Source organism: Lactuca serriola, chromosome 5, assembly GCF_051521515.1.
Source record: "Lactuca serriola cultivar US96UC23 chromosome 5, Lser_US96UC23_V15, whole genome shotgun sequence".
Taxonomy (NCBI): Eukaryota; Viridiplantae; Streptophyta; class Magnoliopsida; order Asterales; family Asteraceae; genus Lactuca; species Lactuca serriola.
This window is the reverse complement of record NC_136412.1, coordinates 326,513,503-326,535,546: the sequence shown is the minus strand read 5'-3', so window position 1 is coordinate 326,535,546 and position 22,044 is coordinate 326,513,503. Positions and strand designations below refer to the sequence as shown.

Genomic DNA, 22,044 nt, shown 5'->3' with positions numbered 1-22,044 from the left:
TGGCCCAAATTTCCAAATTGGGCCCAGACCTTTACATGGTCTTTCCTTAAGTCACATCCAATTATTCTAGTCCAAACTCTTGGTATTCCTATGGCCTAATATCACATAATCATAAAGGCCCTGTTATGGCCCACCTATGGCCCAATTTTCCAAATTAGGCCCAAGTCCTTCACACAGACCTTACCTGAAAAGTCATCTAATTATTTTGGTCCATTTACTTTTTTTGGATAGCCCATCAATAGTCCAACCACCCAGGCCTAATAGGAAGGCCCAAATCAAGGCCCAAGTGAAATTAGGGTTTTCACATGAAATGGCGATTAGGGTGGTAATGTCGCGGTGGAATGAGGTGGTGGCGACGACTAGAATACGATTATCCTAGCAACAGCGGCAGCGGAAGCCTCACTTCGGTTCCCAGTGGCCCTCAACGCAAACAGCAAGAGCTTCATGGTGGTTAGAGATTCGACGACGGTGGAGGGTGTAGCAGCACCGGAGATCGGAGGAAAGAGGAGTGGCAACCGGTGGGGGAGACATAAGGTGGCGGCTGATGTTTGAAGTAAGGTAAGGGCTTGAACGAGTTAGTTACGGGTTATATGCCTGGTCCATACAAACTTCAACTCATAATGACGGAAATGGTCCCTCCTCCTCCTTTTTCTTTCAAAACAAATCCTTAATTTACCTTTTAAACCCTTGCTCCCATAATTCTTTTCAATATAAGTCCAACAGTTACAAAACAAACCCTCCTCTACAAATTATTCTCAATTAAGATCAATAAATTACCATTTCTACCCTGTTTTCAAGAATCATTCTCAGAATAAGTCTGGTATTATTCTTTAACCCTTGGAAATCAAAAGTATATTATTCGGCACCCCGAAACCAACACCCCACTAATTATTATTTGATTTTTGGACAATAATAATTTAAAATAATAGTAAAATTACTTCTCGGGGTTCCGGGTTTATTATTTAATTATTCTATTTTAAGCGGGATGTTACAACTCTCCCCCACTTAAATTTGATTTCTTCCTCGAAATCGTTTCTTATCATCCCTTACACGCCAGAAAACTTGAGCAACACGGCCACAACTACGAGCATAACCCCAGCCTTTCCGAGGCAATCGTAACCAACCCTCGCAGGGTTTTAAAACCTAAAAATAAACGAATCCCTAGCAATATGATCACATTTACTCAATCTGAATCTGTAGTCTCGAGATGGTCCGTCTCCCTGACAGACCACCCACTCTGAATCATTGCCAAAATTATTGCACTATACATAATTCTAAGAACAAAAGTTTTCAAAACATCAAATCAAACTCTTAAATTTAATCATTAAAAACTCAATCCTGATAATAACATAGATTAGTGGCAGAAATGGAGCAAAACGGAAGCAAAAACTGTTTGAATCCTTCTAATTTTAACTTTACTTTGTTATGTATGTGGAGACATGGTGGGAAAACAAAACGGGAGAGATACATTTGATTCACATGGTTTTGATACTCGGAATAAAAAAAATCATTGATAGATCATATGGGTGGTATTGATAGTTTTCATCACAAAGCAAGATAAAATTGTGATTTTTTATTGAAAGAAAAACAAACCATTAGTACAGCCTTCAAGAAGCAAACCAAAATTGAGGAGAGTAACTATAAACTTCATTTAGGTGCTTCAGTTTAATGTTGTAGAAATTTATTGAAAAATAGTTTACCATTTAGGGGTCATGATGAGTCGAGTGACTCCCTTAATAGAGAGTTTTTCTTTGAGTTATTATCTTTCATGAGAGATCATAATGAAGACACTCGTAATGTTACCTTAGAAAATGCTCCTCAAAATAATCAAGTGACGTTCCTGAGTACTCAAAAGCAAATTGTTGAATGCTTTTAAACAAAGATAATTTTAAGTATTTGCAAAGTAATTGGTAAAGATGTGTTTGCTTTATTGGTTGATGAATCTAATGATGTATTTAAAAAAAATGGCTATAGTTTTGAGATATGTCGGCAACCTTGGAGTGGTGAAGAAAAGATTCATTGGAGTTGTACACGTGAAAGATACATCCTCTTTGACTCTTAAAGCGGCCATAGATGAAGTTTTTACCCGTAACAAGTTGAGTATGCTCCAGATAATTAAAACTTTTTCCTTATTATGAACTTTAATTGAATATTATTCGCTTTAATCTTTGATATATATTTTTTATCAGGTAAGAGGACTAGGTTACGATGGGGCAAGTAATATGCAAGGTGCATTCAACGATCTAAAAGATTTGATTTAACAAGATAATGATTCAGCATTATGTGCATTGCTTTGCACACCAAATTCAGTTAGTTATTGTGGGTGTAGCAAAGAAGCATGATGGCGTTGAAGACTTCTTTGAACAACTTTCTTTGGTGGTTAATGTGGTAGGTGGTTCATGTAAAAGACAATACATGCTACGGGAAAGTCAAAGAGAAATGGTGCAAAAGTCAATTGGAAATGGTGAACTTGAAACCGGAAGAGGGTTAAATCAAGAGAGCTCTCTTGTTCGAGCAGGAGATACAAGATGTGATTCACATTTCAAAACAATCACAAGTTTGATGAACTTATTTCCGGAGGTTCTTAATGTTCTTGCTTATGTCGAAGAGGAAGGATCCACTTTAAGTAACTGAAATCAAGCATTTGGTATCTTAAGATATTTCAAGACACTTGATTTCGTGTTTTACTTACATTTGATGTATGAAATTTTACACCTCACAAACGTATTGTCAAAGCATCTTCAAATAAATGATCAACACATTTTAGGAGCGGCTTCTTTGGTTAGAGGGACAATGGAGACATTTAAGTCTTTAAGAGATACGATGTTTGCTAAACTTTTATCGAAGATATTTTCTTTTTGACAAAAAAAACATAATCTTAATATTGTGGAGATGACGGAAAATTATGTCACATCGAGAGGCCGTAAGACTAAAGTTGCTAACCAATTTCATTTTGAAATTGAAATTTTCAACACGATTATGGATATGCAAATCAGAAAATTCAGGAATCGATTTAGTGAACTTAGCACCCAATTAATAGAATACATGGAGGCTTTGAGTCCTTGTGATTCATTTGCTAAGTTTGACAAAACAAAGTTGTTAAATGTAACGCCCCGTTCCTGGTACGCAATCCTTTATTCATTTATTCAAGTATTTATGTTGAGCTACTCGACGAGTTGGAAGCCCTAACTCGTCGAGTAGATGCTTTAAACGTCACAGGATTTAAAAGGACTACTCTGCAAGTCCAAGCATGGACTCGACGAGTAGGTATGCCAGGAAGAAACCCTATTCTCAGGGTTTTGCACCCTATTTAAACATCTTAAACCCCTCTCCTGGACTTCCCTTGTCAGCCTCCTTGTCTCCAGAAAACCCTAGTTCATTGTGAGCCTCTCTCTTGAGTTTTGAGTGTGTTTTGGTGCCTTTGAAGGTGATTGCAAGAGTTTTGAGCAAGCAAGCTTAGGGAAAGAAGATTAGATCTAGGAACACATTCATCTTTGGCAACCTTCTGATGTAAAAATCTCCTACCTTGAATTCTTACTTGTTAGATCTACTTTAGGGCTTGGATCTTGGCATCTTTGGGACATTTCTAAGCCATTTTCGGGTTTTAGAGTGTAATGTAGAGTAAGGTCCTCAGATCTTGAACCTTGGAGGGTTTTCATGGCATAAAGGTGCCAACTTCGTGGCCATAAGAGCCCCATGCATCTTGTAGACCTCATTTTGGGTCTTTTGGAGCTTAAAGACCCATGCATGGACGTAAAGTTCATGAATTTACGTGTTATATCGACCCTAGGAGGTCAAATCTACCCTTTGGATGAGATGAGCTCAACAGAAATCGAGTTTATGGACATGGACTTTAGGGGACTTGGCGAGTCGTTCTTGGGACTCGGCGAGTCGGGTATTGGTTCCACAACCTTTTCTGTTTCTGAGGAATCTGGTTAAGTCTAGAAGGGGACTCAACAAGATGGACATGATTATGGACCTGGAAATCATGGGACTCGGTGAGTGTATGAACAGACTCGGCAAGTCCAAGGCAATCTACCAACCCATGAAGACGGACTCGACGAGTTGTTCATATAACTCGGCGAGTCATAGACTGGACACATTCATCTGATGAAGATGAACTCGACGAGTTCAAGGATGAACTCGTCAAGTCGGTTGAAGATAGTCCCAATGCTATGGTTGAAGGAGAACTCGTCAAGTTCTTGCTAAACTCGACGAGTAGAGTCGGGGGTTGTATCATTTTGAAAGAGTAGGGACTCGGTGTGTTGGTGGACCAACTCGGTGAATCAAGTCAACTGGAGGTTGACTTTGACCGGGATGTTGACTTTGGCCATGGGTAAAATGGTCATTTTACCCTAAGAATAGTTATCAGTTTTTGACTAAGTGTCATTATGGAATTTATAGTCGGGGAGTTACCGGAGCAGTAGGCAGGGATTCCTCACTCAGGTTTTCAGCAGTCAGTCATACAAGGTGAGTTTCCCTTCAGTAGGAACGGGTCTAAGGCAACAAGGCCGTCCCACAGCATGTCATGATTAGTAGTCGAGTGTGGGCGGGGCCCATATCTCTTAGTTAGCTAAGTGTGGGCGGGGCCTGTATCTCCTCGTAGCTGAGTTTGATTATGATATATGCCTAAATGATAGATTAGTTTTACTTGTTGTCTGTGTCATACTTGTATTTTTGCCTAGTAGCTGAGTGTGGGCGGGGCCCGTATCTCAGAGATAGCGGAGTGTGGGCGGGGCCCGTATCTCCTAGATAACTGAGTGTGGGTGGGGCCCGTATCTCCTCGTAGCTGAGTTTGATTATGATATATGCCTGAATGATAGATTAGTTTTACTTGTTGTCTGTGTCATACTTGTATTTTTGCCTAGTAGCTGAGTGTGGGCGGGGCCCGTATCTCAGATATAGCGGAGTGTGGGCGGGGCCCGTATCTCCATGAGTGTGGGCGGGACCCGTATCTCGTAGTTGAATGTTATATGTGTATGGTATGTGGTAGTTTGGGAGAGCTCACTAAGCTTGTGTTGACGGTTTCAGTTTTGGTTTCAGGTACTTCCAGTAGCAAGGGGAAGAGCTCGGGATGATGACATGACACACACCACAATATTATTCTGGGAGTTTACTCTGATGTTTTGATATGAGATCTTGTTTTGTGACAGATACTATGATGTTTTATGATACATGATTCATGATTTTACCTATGACGTTGGATGATTTTTGATTTTAGTAATGATTGGAAAACGAAATTTTTGGACCGTATTTTTGGGATGTTTCACTAAAGTTGTACAAAAAAGATTTTGATGATGTGCAAATGATGCAACTTGATGGTGAACTTAAGATATATTATCATGCTTTGCATAAAGATGAACGTTTCACTAGTTTGTAAAGAATTTCCGACCTTTCTCGTTTGATGGTGGAAACGGGGAAACATCTTATCCTATGGTTTAAGGTTGTTGAAGTTGGTTTTAGTTTTACCCGTCACAACTGCAACAGTCGGAAGATGTTTTCCTGCGATAAAGTATTTGAAGACGGACTTGCGTAAAAAAATAGATGATGATTTTTTGAACGATGTCATGATTTCTTATGTTGAAAAATAAGCCCTTATGAAAGTGAAATTGAAAAATGTAATGGATCGGTTTCAAAAAATATATACCCGTAGATGTCAAATTTAAATATTAAGATGTAATGGATCTGTTTAATGTACTAGTACTTTTTAATTTTTTTATGTTATTATATATGGACGGAAAAAAAATTGTGACACTGCTATCATAATTTCTGCGTCAGCCATTGTGCAAATGTGGTTTGTTTTATCCTGTTAGTTGTTACAGCTATCATAATTTCAACGTCAGCCATTGTGCAAATGTTGGTTTGTTTTATCCTGTTAGTTGTTACAGAAAACATGATATGACAAATTATGCAGTGTTTGACTTGGACGGCTACTTGTATCAAAAAGTTGGAGCAAGGGTAACCTTTTAATTGGATCATTTATCTATTGTAATATTTCCTTCTACAAGAAGGCGTTGTTTTACTTTTTAAGGCCTCGGAACTATAATTTACATGAAAAGGGGATCAAAGAGCGTAAGTTGCCCTTAAATATTCCACAATTTCAGCACTCTCAAACATTTTCACCCCCGTGTTTGGATCTTCCAAATAAGGTGCCTGTCAGTGAAAGCTAATTAATTCATCTTTTAAAAAAAAAAAATCATAAATTCATACAGTTTTTCAATGACACTGGAAATCCTTAAAACAAAAAACAAAAAGAAAATACCTGGAAGTGTCCAACCCGCTCAAATAATTCTTGTCGTTTTGGGCTTCCACGAGCACAACTGAAAGCAAAGGTTTATTATTTAATTGCATTTTTTGGGTGTAAATGTTACAACTTAATGGGAAAAGCCTCTTTTCCCTAACTTTCTCTATTAAGTCGTTTCCTCTGTATTAAGTAAATAAGAAAGAAACATTCTTACCATATTAAGTCCTTTAGAGTAGAAATAAACAGAAGCTTAACTCTCAAGTATAATATGAGTTTACCTGTGAAGAATATGAGGAAGCTCCAACTCTACAAGTACTTCACGCACAAGTTTGCTAAAAGGGGATGCCTAAAACAGAATGGTTAACGATTATAATTTCACATCTTAAGAAACAAAGAATAATCTCTCTCAAACAAACCTTTCACCTTTCAGCATTGAATATTGATAGTATCTTTCTTACCTCATACGCCCATACTTCAAGAGGTTGTGCTGGCATCTTTGCCTTGGTATAGATGCTCCCCTAGACACAAGTATTAAAAAATTACTATGATGTCATCATTACTTTTTTGGGAGTTACAATTTTTGTCTTATTGACATCAGTTTTAGTTTCAGTCACACCAATGCAAAACAAATACAATCCAAGACTGTCATATTGTAGAAATTGTACCTTCCCCATACGACCAATCATGGCAAAACCTGCGGTCAAAGTCTGTAATGGAATTAGTCAACAAGAATGATTTCGAAAACATATGATTTATTTATGCATTGATTGGTCTTTACATAAACATAATCTTGAAGATTTAAAATTGAATTTTTTTTTATTACTTACTGTCAACAGACCAAGTGACAAAGATAATGGCACACTTCCATCTCCTGGATAAAGGAATCAACACCACATTTCAGAGATTATGTGTAACACAATAACAATTAAAAAAAAAAAGAAAAGAAGAAAGAGGGCTAACCATATTTCTGGACAAGATACTTTATAATATCATCTGATTCATACATTGCCACTCCTGTATTTGGATCTACCTGCACAAAAGGAAACAAAGATAATATAAAAAAATAAAAACTGAAATTTGTGTTTAATAATTGAGTTTTATATTTTTAAAGGAGTATTGGCATACCATATAAGGAAACATCTGTTTGCCACCCATCTGGCCAACTTTAGGGCGAAAAGTCGGGCCATTTCTTGGACAAGGGTAAAATAGTACATCAAGATCCAACACAGCAACGATTTCTCTCACCTGTTATAATTCCACAAACAGAAAAATTTAATTTTGATGCGTTAAAATATAGAATCAAACTTAATTATTATTACTTTTTTCCCAACGATAAAAAACTATGATTTCTAAATGTGGATGATCTTACCTTACGACAGAAAGGGCAGCTGAAAATCCACAATGAGGAGAAAGTTTGATACATGGATTCAGCCTCAATTCATTAGAGTATAAGAATCAAAACTTCAAAAAATGAACAACATAATAGATAAAAACTGAAATATCAAAAATCATCTCTTTTAGTACCCTTCAAATTCGTATATCTCAATAGGCTTTTCGGGTCTGGGGCCTAATTTTGAGCTCTCTTTTACTATGTATCCTGCAAGCATAGCATACCTTATATATTAGTTGTTAATAGTTATCATTTGAAGATACTAAGGTAGTGTTTCATGTTTGGGATTTTGCTTATTTAAAACAACTTAATATAAAGCCATTAATGAGATGAGCAGATATTGTTACCAGAAACTTCAAGACCATACTGGCCAGATGGAAACTCGTTCTTGGGCACAAAAGAAACTGAATACCTGATAGATCACACATATGAACTTGAAGTACTTAAAATCAACTAACAGCATCATTGATTATTAATTATGAATACTAATAGTTTTCAATTGAAGAACGATGTAGAAACCTACCCAGAAACAAAAACACCAGTCCCAAATCGAAACAAGAGATTCAGACTAGCAGTAATGACGTCGGCAACCTTGTCCGGTCTAACGGCAAACCGCTTCGGCTCCGGAGGCTTGAAATTAGGCGGAGGAGTGATTGAAGAAACCCCTGATTTTGGTTCCTCTTTGATTGAAGTAGAAGAAGTGGAAGCGGTATCGGAAATTTCTGTTGATGATCTTATCACAGAGACCCTATTGCTACTCGATGTTTTTGTTTTGAGATGACGCCTAATGGGCATAGAAATCGGTGGTGTTGACTTGAAGTTCAGAACGCCGGCCATGGTGTTCCGGCGAGTGACTGGTGAATGCGCTTAAGGAAACGGGTGGGAGTTTGTACTTTGTAGCATTGTGGAAAGCATGATGCCGAGGTTAATTAGCTAAACCATCTACAAGTTCTGTTATCATTCTACAATCTACACCACAAAATAAGTGCATCCATGGACCATGTGTTTGTGTTTGACTGTTTATGTTTGGATTTGTGTTTTTTTATCGGTTTTTTTAGAATATCTATTTGACACGTGATATTTTTTTATGATTTTTATTATTATTTTTTTTTAACAAATCAAGTTTAATTCAAAATTTGAAAATACAAATCATATCGTAATAACATTATTATGTTTATTTTGTTTAACAAATTAAATCATAATTACTAACAATCAATATCATGGTTTTTTTACATTTATTATTTTTTATCCATATAGAAATTTTAAATATACCGACCATGATTTTCACAGATTATAACCTAGTTCATTATTTTATAGAGAAAATGCCAAATTTGAGTAATTTCAAAAACCGCCAGGGGAATGTCGGTATGAGCTCCTTAACAGTAAAATTATGGTTAAAATATTAATAAATATATTATTAAAAGTAACTTATTTTTTATTATTTCGTTATTATAATTATTTTTATATTGTGGATCCGTGTACTACATGTGTTTATTAAAAATAAAAGTTTAATATCAATATTTAAATATTAAATATTTTATAAAATAACACTTCTGCATAACATAATGTAATCTTTTGGAACATTTATAAAAAAATCAAATATTCTTTAGAGCATTTATAAGACTTTATTATCAAATTAATAGAATGATTTTCTTTCCTTATAAAATTCGTTAGAATTTTGTGGAATTTTATTTTAAAAAAATGGAAGTTTCTAAAAAAATGACAAGTGGAAAATAATAATTCTAAAACTCCCATAAAATTACATGTGGCAAAACTTTTGAGAATTTGACAAGTGAAAGAAACAATTATTTATTATAAAGGATTTGATATAAATGAATGATATTGTTTTAGTCCCTATGATAAAAAAAAGACATTTGTTATTATTAGAATGTTGAAAGTTACAAATTTTAAAGCATTTTTATTAACGGAATAATCTTTATCCATGATTGAATGTGAATGATTCAGAAAACTACCATTTTAGTCATTTTCAGTTATGATCAATAATTTTTCACTCCTCTGAAGGATTGAGGTTCAAGTTTTGTAGTGGACAAAAAGAGTAATTTATGAGTAAATTTTAGTATGGTACGTGTTAGTCCTTTTAAAAAAAAAGAAAACTTAATTAGAACCGGTGATGATTTGAAGTATGAAAAATATAATTTTGCGTTGGAGCAGTACTATAATGCTCGAAACTGCATGTATCTAAAATCTTAACCCGCATCATCAACCCTACAACATCATTGAACGATTAGAACATCGCCAACTAATTAACACAAGGAAACACAATGATACGCAAATTTCTAGGTAAGTTTGATGCACTTTTGGGCCTCGTGAACAATATAATAATTTCTCCATAATCAATAAAACATCCTGAGAAAATGAAATTATTTCAGCCCATCAGAAATTTGGCACCCCACTTCCTATTTAAAGTAGCCCATAAAGCTGATATTTTAAGCTATTTTTTGGCTCCTTAAATCTTAGTCCATAGATAATTTTTGTCTAGTAAAATGGCATATATCTTTTGTTGACTTCACAAATCTAACTTCACTAAGTAACAAAACATTAATTCTAAAAAAATACCAAAAAAAAACATTAATTCAAACCGTTCAAAAACCAAAACACCAAATATGTATCAGCATTCTAAAACAAGATAAAAACAAATGTATGAAAGTAACAAAGTATCAAATGTTGCAACTTAATCTTTCGTAGATATTTTCCGGGTTGTTCGTTTATTGCCACTTCATTCTCTATGGATAAAACAATAAACAAAGTTAAGATTAACATATTATATGTTACAAATAAACATGAAACTTATAGACTTATTAACTATGACAATGTTGTCCTCCTTTAGTTTATTATAATCGTCATCTACAATTGGCTTCCTCGATTTTCCCACCTAATCTTGTATGCGAACTAAATCCTTAGCTATGAAAGTTGACAATTTTATTCTATATGGGCAATGGGTCTCCTACACGATCGTCTGTACTAAACGACGACTCAAACCCCACAGTAGAAATTTGTATTGCCAAAATATTTAACAAAAATACAAAGTTCATAAACAACAATTATGTAATAGATAATCTTAAAAAACTATAAACTTAAAATAATTTACTTTTGGTCATTTGAGATACATATTTGAGGAATGAATAACATCTTGTTACCACCATATAATTATGTCAAACCTGATAGTAAAAACAATTTTGGGTTCATATAGGTACATGTGTTTAGTTACTTTCTTCCACATGTAAGCTCTTAGAATGATTGTGACAACCCAAAATTTTCCACTTCAATAGAAGCCAAGTCTATTTCTGCTAACTTTCAAACTTTTGGGACAAGTTTGAGCAACTCAGGATTTACACTTAAGGAGATATCAGGAGAGAGGTTGCACTTGGGTTTTGTGCAACTCTGTTATTCCAAAACTCTATGATATTAGAGTTCTTTCCGGGAATAAAATATTTTCTGCCAAAAATCCCAGGACTATATATAGAATTCTGAACCAAATTATTCATTAGTTACAATTCCAACTAGAGAAAAGCCAAATTCTCTCTCAAGGATCTTCGGACTTTTGTTCCGGAAAGTGAGTACTTCTATCTAGTGTTGTTTTAAAGCTTTATATATGCTTAATACACTAGAAATCATAGGAAAACACCAAGATCTGTGAGTTTACCGCCCAAGAACACCTTGGGGAGTAAACTCCATTTCAAGGGCCAAAGTGTGCCCAATGCCCCCTAGACCTTGGAAACCAAACATGGGACAAACCTTGACATGTTTAGGCATCAAAATCAATTAAAATCAAGGACCAAAAGTGAGTTCACGGCCAAGGAAGTTCTTGGGCCGTGAACTCCATTTTAGGGTGCCAAAATGCCCTAAATGCCTTCCATAACCCAAGAGACAAGCATAGAACTTTACCTAGATGTGTTTAGGACTCAAAACAATCAAAATATCATCTCTCATAAGTGTTTGCGGCCGCAAACACATGACCAAATGGTCCATGGGCCGTAAACTCAAGATAGAGGTGTTTTGATGCCACAAACACTTTCAAGGGCTTAGGCATGAATTTAGAATGCTTCTTTATGACCTTTAGGACCCTCATAAACATAGTTGGCCATGAGTTTACGGTAGTAAACTCATTTGGGCCGTGAACACCTCAAAAACTCCAAAGAAGGTGGTATTTCTCACCCTAGGCTAGAGCTAATGTCCCTAAATAATTCCCTAGACTTCAAACTAGCAATAACCCATGAGTAACCATGAGTTTACGGCCGTAAACTCCCTTGGGCCGTGAAATCATGGTAGTAAACTCATATAAGTGCCTTTATACCCTCCTAGGTTGAATCACATGTGATTCCAACACTTGGTTAAGGTGTTTCCTTTCATATAGTTGTTGTAAACACTATATTTATGTCAATATGTGTCCTTATATGTCATTTAGGACTTATTGTGTCTCGAAACTTCATTCGTGGAACTTCTCATCCGTACGCGCATAACCGTTTGAATCACCCACATCAGGTGAGTTCATACCCCGTAATGAATCTTTTAACTATTTTAATTGTTTTAAGGGGGGGAATACAAGTTGAACACAATGATAATTGTGTAATTATTTGTTGTTAAACATTCTTTCAAAATATTACTTATGTTATTTATAAGTTGTTAAAACATTTCAAAACTCTTCTAATGTTTATGTTACTTTATAGTTATACAAAACTCCATTTTAAAGTATAAGCATAACTTTGTAGATAAATGAGTCTTTTCAGTATTAGTCCAGTTAGAACATTAGTAAACTATTATAGGTATAGTTTAGGAGAATGCTATTCATTACTTCTAGTACAATGAAGCACACACAGAACAGAACAGAACAGAACATAACATAACATAACAGAACAGAAACAGAAACAGAACAAAACATAAACTGAAACTGAACAGAACAAAACAGAACATAACTAAATAGTTAATTTGCTATAGCATGACAACACGCAGACAGGATGCAACTTTAATGTGAATTACACGGCTTGCATGGATTTGCTCGGGTCGCGTTTGGTTCCCTCAATCCTCATACATGAGAGCGGGTTAGTACGGGTTCTAGCTTTCACATTATGACCGTAATAAAACACACATATGTTTTTAGGTTGATAGTACATCCGTATGTCTTTATAAACGACATCAAGGTACTCATTTCTCCCATTACTTTCATAAAATGTCGGTAACACTTGAAGATTGATCTATTCTCTAATCGAGATAGGTTATAAACTAGGGAGAATGTACTTTACAGTTGACAAAAACAGTAGAGTCTTGGTTAAAGACTGCTTCCATAACAGTAGAGTCTTGGTAGAAGACTGCTTTCAAACAGTCGAGTCTTGGTAGAAGGCTACTTTTAAAGGTTAGGACCATAATGCTAATCTTATGATTCCTTAATGTATACACTATAGGATACATATATGCTAATAGATTCCGACAACTAATAGGATGTGTGTTCTCCGTCTCATTGCCTGTTCTCGTTGGATTGGGGTCTTGAACTGAGTTCCCACAATCTATTATCTACCCGAATCTATATATATTATTGCTTAGTATACATTAAGTCATCATAAGGGTACCAAGTATGGATCGGGTTATAACACAGAGTCAAAGCATAGTTTTTCTAGTACAGAACTTACTTATCAAAGTCAGTGTTTTTGGTAGACAAAACTAGAGATTTCCCAGAAAAGGCTTAATCCATTTTATTAAGCAGTACAATTTTAAAAGGACTTTAAGTGAGTTAACTCTATAATACCTTAGTTTATACACCATGTTTATATATATAACTAATATCCGACAGTTAGTTAAATGTGTGTTTTCCCCCGACGTCCTGTTCTCGTTGGATTGTGGGCTTAGGGCAGATTCCCCCAATTAACTATCTACCCGATATCAGATTATATATAGCAGTATAAACAAAGCTATTATAAAAGTAATCACCGTAGTCATTATTTTACTATAAGAAATATAGGTTTTCTTAAAAGAACTCTGTGACAACCGTCAATTTCCGGTCAAGTCAAAGTCCACCGAAGTCAACAAGTCAAACTGTTCGACTCAATTTGCCCGTGAGTACTAGAATTTACATTATGTAATATCTATACAACTCCCTATTCTAATGAACGATCATAAATCAAAAAGTGCGTACATCTAGATCTCCTTAACCTAAAACTGTGGTACGTAGCGAGCCAAACCGATAAAACAATGTTGCATACTCATCGGGAGTGTGAAAGATCCTTAAACAAGGCTTAACAGGGTTTACGGACCTTGCATTGCGAAGTCGGGTACTCAAAAAGGTCACAAATGAAACCTCTCTCAATCGTTTTCTCCCAAAAATCTATTTGTATGAGAAATCTCCCCAAGAATGTCAAATCTCTCCCAAATCTCTCCAAGTATGTGAGATCTCTCTCAAAAATCTCTTTGTATGAGAAATCTCTCCAAGAATGTCAAATCTCTCCCAAATCTCTCCAAGTATGTGAAATCTCTCTCAAAAATCTCTTTGTATGAGAAATCTCCCCAAGAATGTCAAATCTATCCCAAATCTCTCCAAGTATGTGAAATCTCTCTCAAATATCTCTTTGTATGAGAAATCTCTCCAAGAATGTCAAATCTCTCCCAAATCTCCCCAAGTATGTGAAATCTCTCTCAAAAATCTCTTTGTATGAGAAATCTCCCCAAGAATGTCAAATCTCTCCCAAATCTCTCCAAGTATGTGAAATCTCTCTCAAAAATCTCTTTGTATGAGAAATCTCTCCAAGTATGTGAAATCTCTCCCAAATCTCTCTCAAAACCTCTCTCAACTTTCTATAATCACTCGGGGCATCCCGACCCTCGAATTTGGCGAAATCAGCCCAAAAGCGGAAGTTTACACGAAAAACGGACTTTAGGAACCGGAACCTCTTAGGAGCCGAGAGGCTTCCCTTCTTACTTTCTGCACGAGAGGCTTCCCTTCTCACTTTCTGCCCGAGAGGCTTGACCTTCGGTCCGAGGACCAGGCTCTCGGTCCCTCTTGATGAGCAGAACCTGCGAGGCTCTTGGTCCCCAAGCACCCGAGCACCACCTTCGGCCAGAGAGGCGCCCCAAGCAGCCGAACCCTCTCCTCTCGGTCTCTTCTCTCCCTCTCTCGGTCTTCAGCTCTACTCTCGGCTCCAAGCATCAGAGGCCGAGACCTCGGCAAGATTTCGGAATTTCGACACTTTTCACCCTTCTTTGATATTTTTATCATTTTAAGCCTGTTTTTCAAGATTTTAATGCGGGATTTTCACCCAAACTCGTATTTTAACAAAATAAACCCCAAATATTCATAATTTAATCATATTTTCATGAAAATCCTTATTTAAATAATAAAATCTAATGGGTGAATAATTAAGGTGGAGTGTTGACTTTGGTTTACCTTATGACACAAGCAACCACCCCACACCCACTCTATGACCAACCACACCTCCCCACCTTACCTATGTCACTTCCATGTCCTTTCCACTCAATTATCACCATTTCTCACGTTTTTAGAGCTGGAACAAACCATCATCTCTCCTCACTTCTCTCATTTGCTCTCATTTCACCAAGGATCCATCTCCACTTTTCTCTCAAACTTTCTCCATCAAAATTCGAGATTCAAGGCTGAGTATCAAGCCTTCTCACATTCTTGGTAAGTATAATTCACCCTCCTTGTGATTATTGCTCTTCATTCTACTCAAACCTTTGATTGCTTACACAAACTCCATCACTTTGATGTTAGATTCTCGAAAATCTTCAAGACATCTTTAAGTGTTCTTGAGTTGTTTACTTCCATTATTCACCAATCCTCTTCTGAAATCACTCAAGGTGAGTTCATACCCCTCTATTATCATGTTTTCTTAAGTTTTATGGGGGAGAATACAAGTTAAAACACCAAGAACATAACTAAAATTTTCTAAACAGCTTTCATCATAAAAGTTGGACTCCATTCACGGACTATTTTGGTCAACTTAAACATTTTTGTTTTTAAAACTGTTTTAGGTGCACGTAGTTCAAGTTTTTAGCTTTAAAATGACTACTTGCACATCTCCACGATTTTTCTACAATTTATGATGATTTTTACAAAACTGTCTATCATTTCAAACATCAATCCGGACCAGTCTGTGATTATGGACTTGTTCACACAAGTTAAAGGTCACTAAAAATCATGGAAAAATTTATGAATAACTAGACTCATTTTCCAAACTCCCGGAATTTACGGATTCTGATTTGGACCTGTTAAGAAGTTTTTATAAATGTTCTAATAATAACGATCGAAACTAGTAATAACAGAAAAATGCTAAAAAATTCTTATCACCTTGTAACATGTTGAGCAAGGTGTATATCTTTATATGAATGTGTGTTATTGCAAATAAATGACATTTTTCCTTAGTTTATAAACATGCATCAATTAATAAATGGATTTGATATATTGAAATACACCTGAAATATAAAGGATAACACATTTGTTTTAAATCAAAGTACATCCATTTTACTAAAACAATTGAATAAACTACATTGAATATAGTTTGCGTACATCACCATTTCAAACGTTCCGGATAAACTATAATAGGTATGGTTTATGTTTCCCATTAACACAACAAGTACATTTCGGAAGGTTTTATTCCCATAGAAAAAGGGTTTTACACTCACGCACACCACACGTAAACTTGTTAACTTAAATTGTGAGTTATCCTTCTCAATACTCCTAGAGTATGGGTTAGAATTCCTGGTAGTTATAATCAGAGTCTCTTGTAAGGAGATCGTGATAGTTGTGTATAGATCTATATTGGGTTTGACACCCCACACCTTGCTGCTAGCTACAGTGGGACTTGCAGGTCTACGGGTGACAAATGTCATATCAGTTTCGCGACGCCTGAGAAACGTCGTGGCAGGTTCATTAGTCATAGTATGATTATAGCGCTCACATAGGGAGTTAACCATACATAAAGTTTACGGGATTTCTTTTTGTATAAATCAAAAAGGGATTTTATGACGATTTAAGATCACTTTCTATATCAATAATTCAGATATTATGGTATACTTTCGGTCTTGGTATTTAAGATTACACATCATTCATTACGTGTTTTTCTCAAATTTAGAAGGGTTTTTACGCCAATTTAAAACCACTTTATATCTTTAAGTATGACAAATACTTGTTCATTTCCGGTCCCGGTACTTAGGATTACATAACTTTTATAAGGAAAATATTGGATTTTCTTGGTAACATACCTCGCTTTACAAAGATGAATTTTCATACTCTTACCATCAAAAGCTTATGAACTCACCAACCTTTGTGTTGACACTTTTTCAAAACTACTTGTATTCTCAGGAAATCATTGAACAGGTAACCAAGTGCTTTTGAGGATGGGACGTTAAGGCGTCAAACATTTCATACTTATTGACTACATATTGTAACTGATTTAGAACATGTAATTCATACATTGATGTAACTCTTTCAATTATATATATATATATATATATATGATTGGTTGTATTTACTTTGAGCACTATTATACTCGTTGTTGTGATACTATACATGAAGTCCTCCACCCCCGGACGTTTCCGCCATCCTTGGTTTGGGGTGTGACAAACTCTTCATTAGATATAAAGGAACAATTACAAATAACTCCATGAGTAACAAGTGAATACACCAAGGTTATATATGACAACGATCTAACAACCAATGGAATGTGTGCTATCCGCCTTACTTACTATTCCCCGTTGAGTTGTGAGTTTAGGGCAGATGCGCACAATCGATTGTTTGTTTACTCTAAGTATATATATAACTTGTACCCACTTAGTACGCATAGAAAGGCTTGTAGTGTCATTTTACTTAACTTCCATTAAAGAAGGAAATATAGGATTTCTAAAGGAACAGGCAAACTTTTCAAAACAGAACTTACAGCTTACATCACTTTTACATATACATTTTCAACAACATTTTACAGCTTACTCACATCACTAAAATCTTATGAACTCACCAGCTTAATTGCTGATCAACTCTTTCAAATAACTTGTATTCTCAGGAGACTATTAGACAGGTGCTCGTGCTGGGGATTTAGAAGATGAAGCATTTCAGCTTCAAGTCTTATTTTGTTATTTGTGTATGAATTCTATGTTTTGTGAACACACTTTGTAAACACTTTCTTTTGAAATGAAATGGTTGTTTATTATTTGCTTACCATATACATATCTCGTGATACTTAACATGGCGTCCTCCACCCCCGAACGTTTCCGCCGTTCCGGTTTTGGGGTGTGACAATGATGGACCCAAGTAGGTTTTAACAAGCCTAACCTATATCTTTTTTCATGTATTTAAGGGTCCACATGTAAGCTGTTAAAACGGCCGACCTAATATTATTCACTAGGTTTCACAAGTCTAACATACATCTTTTGACATGTATTTAAGGGTGGAGGAAGAAGTCTATAGAGGAGGGATTTGATATTTAGAATATCACAATTTATGTGGTGGTTATTTTTTGAACTGATGTTATGATATTATATTGACCACCTTCATACTCCATGCTTTTACAAAGTATATTAAAACTAAGTCTTTGAAACCATATTTCCGCAAGAGATGATCTTAAGATAGTTTAATGATTTTATAACATTTTAAACAGTTAAACTAAATGTGGAGCGTTTCAGCTTATTATTAAATCTACATAGATAATAAAAATAGCATATAAAGAATACTGACGTGAGGGGATGTTGGGGTACAAAACAATTTGGTTCGAGTAGAGTTAACTCAACAGGAAGGTCGGGTGGTCTTCTTAATGTGTGGGATGACAGCTTGTTTCAATCCATTGAGGTAATCTCGTCTAGACATTTCCTAATAAACATAGGCAACTGGAGTGGCGTAAGTGAGCTGTTGATCTTTGCCAATGTCTATGAACCTCAGTCCAGTACCGAAAAAGCCAACCTTTGGGAGGAATTACTGAAAATAAAAAACTCAATAGAAGGTATGTGGATAATAATGGGGGATTTCAATGCTGTGAGAAGGAAAGAGGAAAGATTTAACTCAATTTTTTGTGTAAAAACTACAAGTGACTTAAACAACTTCATTCACGAGACTGTCTTTATTGATATGAAAATGGGCGGACATCAGTTCACTTGTTTCTGTAACTCGGATCTCAAATTAAGTAAACTTGATCGATTCCTGGTTTTCCTTTCTTTTCTTAGCATCTTTCCTCATGCTTTTGTGACTGCTCTCCCTAGAGAAGTATCAGACTATTGCCCTATCCTCTTTTCCACATCACAAAAAGACTTCGAACCATCCCTATTCAGGTTCTTTAACTCCTAGATGCTTAGGGATGGGTTCAAAAAGGCTTTCATCTCCAGCTGGAATAACTTCGTGGGGTTTGGTACACCTGACTTGTACCTAGAGGCCAAATTCAAACACATAAAGAAGGGCTTAAAAAATGGCACGCAGCGGAATACCCTAGGGAGGAGGCTGAACCGTTAAGGCTTAAAATTTTGGTGTATCACTTGGACACTGAAGCCGAGTCAAGGCAATTGACTAAGCAAGAACTTGTTGACAGGAACTTGGGATACAAGTCAATTATTGAGATGGAAAAAACCAGGAGTCTGGATCTTAGACAGAAAACTAGGATCAAATGGGTTGTAGACGGGGACGAAAATACACACTTTTTCCATGGATACATTAATAAAATTAACAGGAAAAATCTGATAGATGGTCTAAAGATAAGTGGAGAAAGGTGCACTGATTTGACTAGAATAAAACAGGGGATATATTCGTTCTTTGCTGATAAGTTCAATGAAAAATGGCCTATTAGGCCAAAACTTGTAAGCCGACATTTCAAGAAAATCTATCTTGCTGACTCAAAAGCCTTAGAAGTACCTATTTCATTACAGGAGATAAAGAACGCGGTGTGGGCATGCAGCAATAAGAAGGCCCCCGAGCCAGATGGATTTACTTTCAAATTCATCAAGAAGTATTGGGATGTCCTCCTTGGTGATATATCTGCTGTTGTCAAATATTTTGAGCTCCATGGCAAACTTGATTCATCGTGTAACTCCTTTTTCATCTCGCTAGTACCCAAAGTCAAGGACCCTCTTTTGATTAGAGACTATAGACCCATTAGTTTCATTGGATGCATCTATAAAATCATCTCAAAGATCCTCTTGACCAGGATAAAAAAAAGTGATGGGGCAGTGTATTGATGAGGTGCAATTAGCATACGTCAAGGGAAGAAACATACTTGACGGGCCCCTTGTGGTTAATGAGATCTATTCATGGGCGAAAAAATCAAACAAGAAAATTCTCCTATTCAAGGTAGACTTTGAGAAGGCATTTGATTCAATAAATTGGGACTTCCTTGATATGAAACTGATGCACATGGGTTTTGGGTATAAAATGAGAATGTGGCTTAGAGGAAGCCTTGGATCTGCAAGATCCTCTATTCTAGTCAATGGAAGCTCGACTGAGGAGTTCCCACTATCTAAAGGTGTCTGGCAGGGTGATCTGCTCTCCCCATTCCTCTTTATTGTAGCTATAGAGGGCCTCAGTGTTGCGATGCAGTCAGCCTGTGAACTAGGTATCTATCAGGGTGTTAAAATTCCAAATGGAGGCCCGGTGATCTCTCATTTGCTATACGCAGATGATGCATTATTTCTAGGCGAGTGGTCGAGGAAAAACATAAATAACCTAGCTCGTATCCTTCATTGCTTTCATGTCGCATCAGGGCTAAAATTAAACTTTAACAAATCAAAAGTCTTTGGTGTTAGATCATAAATGCAGGAAGTCTCAAATTGTGCCAATGCTCTTGGATGCGAACCATCCTCACTACCTTTCACATACCTAGGAGTTCCCGTTGGAGCCAACATGAACTTAAAGAAGAGCTGGGAGTCGATCATAGAGAGATTTCAAGCCAAACTTTCAAAATGGAAATAAAAAACACTCTCTTTTGGAGGTAGATTGACCCTTATCCAATCAGTCCTTGGTAACCTTCCAACTTATTTCTTGTCATGGTTTGTAGCACCTGATAGGGTAATCCAAACTCTCGAAAAACCGAGGAGCAGATTCCTATGGGGTGCTACGGATGATAAAAAGAAAATACATTGGATCTCGTGGGACAAGGTTGTTGCACCCAAGGAATCAGGAGGTTTAGGTGTGGTACGATAAAAAGCCTTAACATGTCTCTATTAATGAAATGGTGGTGGAAGTTGAGAACAGGACCGTAACATCTTTGGGTGACGTCATATCCAGCCTACACAACCTTAAGTCGAAATCTGATGACATCTACTCAAAGAGAACATTAACTGGGGTGTGGAATAACATTGTTGGGATAAGAAAGGCTCTTGTAAAAAAATACATACCTGTCAGTTAACTAAATAACACACTAACAATGGAGTAACATGGAGATGTGGACTTACCCCGATGGGAACATATATAGTACGTGCTCTTAGACAGAGATGAGATTACATGCCCAACGTTACTGATGGACTATTCTATCGGCTCAAAGAAGTTCCATTGAAAGTTAATTGTTTTATATGGCGGGCGAAAATGGGAAGGATCCTAGTCGCTTTGGAGCTATCAAAGAGAGGGGTATTTCTGGAAGTTCTGAAGATAGTGTTGACCATGTTCTGGTATACTGCACTTATGCCAGGAATGTCTTTGAAGGGGTATCAAGATGGTGTAACACAAATATGCAATCGCTCCACATGGTAAAGGATGTAGTGAATTCTGTTTCTCGCTGGGGAACGTGTAAAAATAGGAGAAATATTATCTTGGCAATCTATTATGGAACAATATGGAGTATTTGGAAAGCACGAAATGAAAAGGTATTCAAGAAAAAACGGCTACCACCATATAAGGTCATTGATATAATCAAATCAGTGGCTTGTCTTTGGGTGAAAAACAAGGGGAAAATTGATAGGTTGAACTGGGCATCATGGTCTCAATGCCCTTTGTCTTACTGAACATTCCAAGTTACGTCTTAGTTTCTTAGTTTCTTTGTTTTTTTTTCTTTTGATGGACTTTTGTATGCCACTGACTGTGGCAGGTTTTCTGTTCTCCTGTTTTTAATATATATATATATATATATATATATATATATATATATATATATATATATATATATAAACGTTATATGGAAAACAAAAAACCCTAAAAATCATAAAAGTGCATAAAAAAATACCTAGAAATCACAAAGCGTTTTTTTTTTTATTTTACACATAAAAAATCGTAGCTTTTTTATAAATTTTCGTTGAAAAAAAATAAAAAATCAAAACTTTTTTTTAATAAATTTTTTTTTTCAAAAAAAAATTCAACGATTTTGTGTTAAAATGTGCGATTTTTTCAAAAAAAAATTTAAAAAAAAGTTTTGTAATCTCTAAGTATTTTTTTATGCATTTTTATGATTTTTAGGGTTTTTTGTTTTCCGAACCTATA

At 35.9% G+C, this 22,044-nt stretch overlaps 3 protein-coding genes across 3 annotated transcripts; 2 read left to right on the top strand and 1 right to left on the bottom strand.

Annotated features, from left to right (window-relative positions):
• The first annotated feature begins 1,964 nt into the window (after positions 1-1,964).
• On the top strand, positions 1,965-2,634 carry LOC145050950 (uncharacterized). Its single transcript, XM_078999115.1, has 3 exons — positions 1,965-2,078; positions 2,190-2,213; positions 2,311-2,634. The coding sequence occupies exons 1-3, from the start codon at positions 1,965-1,967 to the stop codon at positions 2,632-2,634; spliced, it is 462 nt and encodes a 153-aa protein (XP_078855241.1).
• Positions 2,635-5,947: 3,313 nt separating this feature from the next.
• LOC145055166 (Thioredoxin family protein) lies at positions 5,948-8,611 on the bottom strand. The gene is made up of 12 exons (XM_079003462.1): positions 8,158-8,611; positions 7,982-8,046; positions 7,769-7,841; positions 7,614-7,632; positions 7,370-7,489; positions 7,205-7,274; positions 7,072-7,115; positions 6,910-6,951; positions 6,703-6,762; positions 6,523-6,590; positions 6,263-6,320; positions 5,948-6,153 (listed from the first exon to the last, which is right to left on the bottom strand). The coding sequence occupies exons 1-12, from the start codon at positions 8,469-8,471 to the stop codon at positions 6,064-6,066; spliced, it is 1,023 nt and encodes a 340-aa protein (XP_078859588.1). The 5' UTR covers positions 8,472-8,611; the 3' UTR covers positions 5,948-6,063.
• Positions 8,612-21,143: 12,532 nt separating this feature from the next.
• LOC145050949 (uncharacterized) lies at positions 21,144-21,572 on the top strand. The gene has a single exon (XM_078999114.1). The coding sequence runs from the start codon at positions 21,144-21,146 to the stop codon at positions 21,570-21,572; it is 429 nt and encodes a 142-aa protein (XP_078855240.1).
• Positions 21,573-22,044: the final 472 nt, after the last annotated feature.

Excerpts from the sequence above, each read along its gene's own strand:
- LOC145055166 (XM_079003462.1), bottom strand. The coding sequence starts at position 8,471 with ATGGCCGGCGTTCTGAACTTCAAGTCAACACCACCGATTTCTATGCCC. Across the intron at positions 8,047-8,157 it reads ACTGGTGTTTTTGTTTCTGG|GTATTCAGTTTCTTTTGTGC; the intron begins GTAGGTTTCTAC and ends GTGATCTATCAG. Across the intron at positions 6,763-6,909 it reads TGATTGGTCGTATGGGGAAG|GGGAGCATCTATACCAAGGC; the intron begins GTACAATTTCTA and ends ACTTGTGTCTAG.
- LOC145050949 (XM_078999114.1), top strand. The coding sequence starts at position 21,144 with ATGGCGGGCGAAAATGGGAAGGATCCTAGTCGCTTTGGAGCTATCAAA.
- LOC145050950 (XM_078999115.1), top strand. The coding sequence starts at position 1,965 with ATGGCTATAGTTTTGAGATATGTCGGCAACCTTGGAGTGGTGAAGAAA. Across the intron at positions 2,079-2,189 it reads TTAAAGCGGCCATAGATGAA|GTAAGAGGACTAGGTTACGA; the intron begins GTTTTTACCCGT and ends ATTTTTTATCAG. Across the intron at positions 2,214-2,310 it reads GAGGACTAGGTTACGATGGG|TTAGTTATTGTGGGTGTAGC; the intron begins GCAAGTAATATG and ends CACCAAATTCAG.